Source organism: Athene cunicularia (assembly GCF_003259725.1).
Source record: "Athene cunicularia isolate RWA chromosome 12 unlocalized genomic scaffold, athCun1 chr12_part1, whole genome shotgun sequence".
Taxonomy (NCBI): domain Eukaryota; kingdom Metazoa; phylum Chordata; class Aves; order Strigiformes; family Strigidae; genus Athene; species Athene cunicularia.
Window position 1 is genome coordinate 17,660,405 of NW_020799116.1, and position 5,480 is coordinate 17,665,884.

Genomic DNA, 5,480 nt, shown 5'->3' on the forward strand with positions numbered 1-5,480 from the left:
CTGTGTCATCTGGATGTTTATTGTTTGCTTTTGCCAGACTAGATCCTAGCTTGTAATGCCAAAGTGTCCACAGAATTAATCTAAGCCTAAATTGAAATTAGTCACCACAGTGTGCCAAGCTGTGTCCAACAAGGTTTTTTTTTATTAAACCATTACTGCAAACACCATTCAACAGATAGAAAGAGAGCACATAATAAAAATTAACATGGAATTTGTACCCTTCAGCATGATTCTATTCTCTACATAATGACATGGTAGAAATTACCTACTTAGGTCTACAGTGACTTTAGTGTAAGGGGCAGAGATTTGGGAAACATTACAACGATCATCTGGGTGAGACAAATCCAGCTCCACCATCAGCCAAAGACGCTCTTGGCCGGCTCTCCTTTCGGTTTCTCGAAGACTGTTTCACCCCCTGTCCGATCCCGGCTGAATATGGAGGGTGCTACAGAGCCCATTTGTTCTTGGAAAAGAAAACCAGGAGAGGTAATCAGTGAAGCAGCACACCAAATTCGGGGAGTAAAACTAGTGCTACTGAAATACATCTATACACATTTGATAAATATTTAATCCGTCCATCAACTTCCCAAATCTTAAAGCACTGCTCCCATTCCAAGCATGGGGCAGACGACAGCACCTATAGGTGGTCACTACCATGGACTGGCCCCAGGTACCTGCAAGTGCTTTAGAAACTTGGAAACTACTGAGGTGCAGGCTATTATACTGAAAAGGGGTTAAAATTCATAATTTTTCCTTACACTCTCCCACTGGTGGAGGAAAAGCAACACAAAACCGGAGTACCAGGGCCATTCAGTGCAAGCAGCCAATCTCTTCTCTCTCACCATCTGCCCTTTATCCCTCATCAATTTCTGCTTCATCTCAAACACATCAAATTCATCCAGTTGAGAACCAGAAATCCCCTAATCTATGACCAAGCCTCCAATCTTCAACTTGGGCTGTTGTTGATACTGATGATGGTCCCAGGGCTTGGTTTGAGCCCTTGTTCAGAAGGCAAGGTCGGGGCTCTCCCTACCACTCTGTCCTGACTCCAAGCAGACCCCTCTTGGCGCCATGAAGATGATGGATGCGAAGTCCCTGCAGAGCCAGGCCAGGGTCGGCGAGCACACTGCTGGCCGCTGTTTCAGAGGTGCCCTTTCACTTGAAATGAGCAATTAAGTTGATGTTTTACTTGGGAAGACTGCTTAGTTGTTTCCATCAAGGAGACTTACCACACTGCTTCATCACTTGGTAGGTTTTGGATTTAATTTCCTGGTTTTTGGAAAGGTTTCCTCTGGCTCCTTTAAGGTCCTCTTCCTTCACTGGAGGACGCTTCTTTTTCACAGGGGCTGGCTAAGAAGCAGACATGTTGCCCACACATCAGTATTTTGTGTTTGGAAGCATAGGAAACAAAGCTCTCTTAACCCAAAGGCTACACCATACAGAGATGCTAATACAATACTCCACCTATTTCATTTCTGAGGCTGCACACTGAGCTACTCACCATCTTTGCACAACCATGATTTCACCGCCCTTCCCAAAATCTGTTGCCATTATTATTGTTCTGTTCTGAAAGTGTCTTCTTGATTGTACCGCTTTTAAAAGAGACAGTGGATTGCTTAATTATATCTTTTTTATTTATTTTTAAAAGTTTCTCTGTTCAGCCCTGCTTGGTCATTCTGCAAGTACTGATTGTTAATTCAAGAATCTGCCAAATATTTGGGAAGAAAAACAGTATCGTTACTAAATCATGCTTGTGCCTCAGTCTACTCAATACTGCTTTGGGAAATCAGTCCGAGAAATGCTAAAGTCTGGCTTAATTTAATCAGAATAAACACTTGACCCATAGTTATTGGTCTTAAATTTAGGGACCAAAAGTATCTGAGAAATCAACAGGGTTGTCTACAAGCATGTACTGAACACACCTGAAACACTGGACTCAAAACCCAAAGGAGGAGAAGGAAGTCTAATATGGAAACAAATGCATCATCAGGTGGTGCAACGTCCAAGTACTAATCTGTTTACAGTTTATCCTGCTAGAAGAAAATCAGGATAACATTGGTTCATATCAGTCTACCCCTACGTTTAAATTAGCACTACAAAGTCAGACACAATGTCACAGTAGCAGTGGGCACCATTAACATTCCCTCTTCAGTTTACAATTTCAAGGACAGATTGCCAAGGTCCCACCAAGGCAGACCTTGTGGCAGGGTCCACGGCCACAGGAGATACAATTAAAAAGAACAAAAGACCCCCACACTGAACCATCAACAAGAAACTTCTCTGACCATGCTACATACATGGGGCCTCAGATATTTGGGTTCTGGCAGCGGTGGAGCCCACTTGTACATTTCTAGGCACTGCCCGAAACGCTAAAAACAGTTGGTGAGGGAAACGAATCCCTCAAGGCCTGCGAATGGCTGGAGCAGCGAGTCCCAGGGAGCCTGCAGAGACAGTGGCTCTGGCTCCGGGCAGGGGTGGGCTGGCTGCACTGGAGCCTTCGGCATGTTTCCCGCTGGCTGTAAATTCCCGGGAACGCTCAGAATAGCTCACTGTCAATCCCCTTTGCATGTGCTGTGGGAAACAAGACATTCACAAGACCTCTGGGGAAAACACTCTACAAGTCGCCAAAGCAAGCAAGGGGAAAGGGTGGTAGCAAAGCCTTCAAAATTCACAACAACTTTTGGTGGGTTAGCTGGTTAACCGAACATCCTTACAGCCAAGGTTTTGTTTGTCCACCTGTAATGAGAATTGGTACGTGATGGGAACAGTCCCCCATGCCCATGGCGTGGTCCATGGGCAGCCAGAACATACCTGTGTTGGGTCCAACACAGAAAGGGAACCCCCACCCTTGTTTTATTAAGAGGAATACGAAACCTGCTCAGGACCTTTACCCATTATGGGCAAAAGGCAGTAACTGCAAGGCTTCTTTCCCTGGAACAAGGGATTTCTTGGGAACAGGGTAAGGAAAGGAGGCACTTGAAATGCACAGAGACACAGCAAGGCTGAGCAGAACTGTTAAATTTCATCCAGTTATTTTAAAATAAAGGCTCTCATGCTTTGATTACAGGTGGATTTTCCAGCAGGACAGCTACCGTGGATTAGTTGGCACCCAGCTAAAAAAGCAGAACTGCTGCACAGAGAAGTTACCGCGAGCCACAGAGGCAAGGACCTGCCTGCGCCAGCAGCCGCACAACTGCCAATTGCTCCCAAGGCAAGTGTGTTTGTAAGCTGGGTTTGCCAGGAGCCATTCCCAGCTGGCACAGCAGTGCAGCCTGAGCTTTATCTCCTCCTGTCACAAGTCAAAAAGTGTTGCTTTACAAGACATACAACTGGTTTTGTAAGTCTCTTTACTCTGGAGTTAGGAAAATAAGGCAAACTGAGTTACTCTATATGGTGGAAGGATTGTGCTCTTCCACCCTTCCTGTGTTCTTACTCTCCATCCAACCCACCAGATAAAACTCTCATGCTGGGGAGGATGCTGCCAGGCATGGGTAGCTTGTGTTGAAAACAACACTTATGTGAAAAACAATGTTTGTAAGCTAATTTTAAGATTGCTTTGAAAGACTGGTTACTGGGGAGCACAGTAAAGACAAACCATTAGTTACAAAATGAACACAGAAGTAATACAAAATTTCAGTCTCAGATACCACATACTAACAGCTATAATTTTCAGTCCCACTCTCTTTTCCTGCATGTTAATAAATTAAGCTTTACACAGCAGCACACTTCAGTATGGCCGTGTCCTCTTAATACTCTCGAAATTTCAAATCATGGTCTGAGAAATCGTGTTGGAATAGCAGAAATCACTCCTTCTGAAACATCCTAAACCAGAAGAAATGTTTTTTCCCTTCCTACATAAATAAAAATATTTATGGTAAAACAAAACATTTTTAAAACAGAATTAATTAGCCATGTAGAGGGCAGGTGCTCTCCATCAAATAATCCCTTCTAGCAACTTGTTACAATCTATACAAGGAGCACTTAAATACTTTGACATAATCGAACAAGTCACTTAGAGCATAAAAGCCAAATTCACTAGTTAATGAGAGTAACCTGTTAATAAGCTATTCCAAGCAAACTGTCTAAATCAGTAAGACCTTTGTCGGGCACCCTGCTCCAGCCAGAGCCAGCCTCACAAATCTCCCCGTACCTGTGACATAACTGCAGTGCTCACTCAACCGTAATCCCTTCCGAGGTCGTTTCCCGGCTTTGATTAAATCCAGCCTGTGCACTCTGCAAATGCCTGTTTTTTTCCTTGACTTATATAGAGCATCTAACATGAAGTCACTAGCCGGGTCATCTTCCCAAAGCAGAACCCAGGATGATTCAGGTTAACAGAGGCTGCTGTTGTTGAAAGGTTTATTCTTAGCGATGACTGGGGTTGGCAGCATTTACTGCGCCCTGTGCCCGGGGAGGGATGAGCTGGGACTGACGAGGGCAGACAGCTGTGGCAGCGGGGAAGCCCGATCCACAACAAAAACGACTTCCCAGGGAGTCTGCTGGGCCTCTATTTATAACTTTAAAAGGCAAAACTTTGTTATGGACCCAAAACGGACTCTGAATCCTCTTGAGGAGGGGGGTGGGGGTGGAAAGAGACTGTTTTTTTCCCAGCATAGCAAAACAGGCATTCTCTAAAGATTATATAAACCTAACATTCAAGACATAACATTCTGCCTATCGCTTCTGCACAGGAATATTTAACAGAAGAGTACGTTGTGTGTTTTGGAGAGTTAACAACATAGAATAGTTTTATCCTTACAGCTCTATTGCTGAGCTCGCTCTGATGGAAGCTCTTGCACAACTGAGAGTAAGATCACTTTCTACTGACAACAGCATTAGTAAGTTTAATCATTTCACCTGTCACCTGTATAGGACTAGCTTACTCAGACATGAATAAATTCAGTGTTTCCCCACTGTACATGATGACAGTAGTAAAACCTATTCCAGAACTTCACCTTTGTTCTCTAAACAACTTCTTACTTCGGAAAAAAAACAAAAACCCAAACCTCTAAGCATGAATCCTAGATTTTTATTGCCAGGAGAGGGTTGGGTGGAGGGTTGTTTCCCTTGTATTTTTATACTTTTTTACATTAATTCTTCACAACACACACAAAAAAATCAGCTTCTGTGACTGCACTCAACACCTACAAAGGATCCAAGACTCCAGCCAGGTATGTTAATATGAGAAAGGCAGACGCAGCACACCTCCAAACATCTTCCACTTGAAAGATCGACCATTGTAGTGATAGAAATATGTTTCTCGAGCTCCACCTGTGTTTTGTTTAGGCTACAGAGAGAAGCACAGAGGTAAAGTCGAATTGGTATTTTTCATTACAAAAACATTACATCAGCACCATCACACTAGTGCCGTACAATCAGGACTATGGGACTTGTTGGTTGTGAACCATCCCCCAGGCCTCTGGGTGCCCATCTTGCCTTTAAGCTGAATTCTTTTCAGGCCTAAGAAGATGCTTTGTTTT

At 43.8% G+C, this 5,480-nt stretch overlaps 1 protein-coding gene across 1 annotated transcript; it reads right to left on the minus strand.

The window, feature by feature from the left end:
• Nucleotides 1-4,408, minus strand: MUSTN1 (musculoskeletal, embryonic nuclear protein 1). Its single transcript, XM_026857338.1, has 3 exons — nucleotides 4,151-4,408; nucleotides 1,230-1,350; nucleotides 1-463 (listed from the first exon to the last, which is right to left on the minus strand). Exons 1-3 carry the CDS (start codon nucleotides 4,157-4,159, stop codon nucleotides 357-359), a joined length of 237 nt encoding a protein of 78 aa, XP_026713139.1. The 5' UTR covers nucleotides 4,160-4,408; the 3' UTR covers nucleotides 1-356.
• Nucleotides 4,409-5,480: the final 1,072 nt, after the last annotated feature.

Bases quoted from the DNA above. Each gene is read 5' to 3' on its own strand.
- MUSTN1 (XM_026857338.1), bottom strand. The intron at 464-1,229 runs GTAAGTCTCCTT...TTCTTTTCCAAG, and splicing joins CCAAGTGATGAAGCAGTGTG to AACAAATGGGCTCTGTAGCA.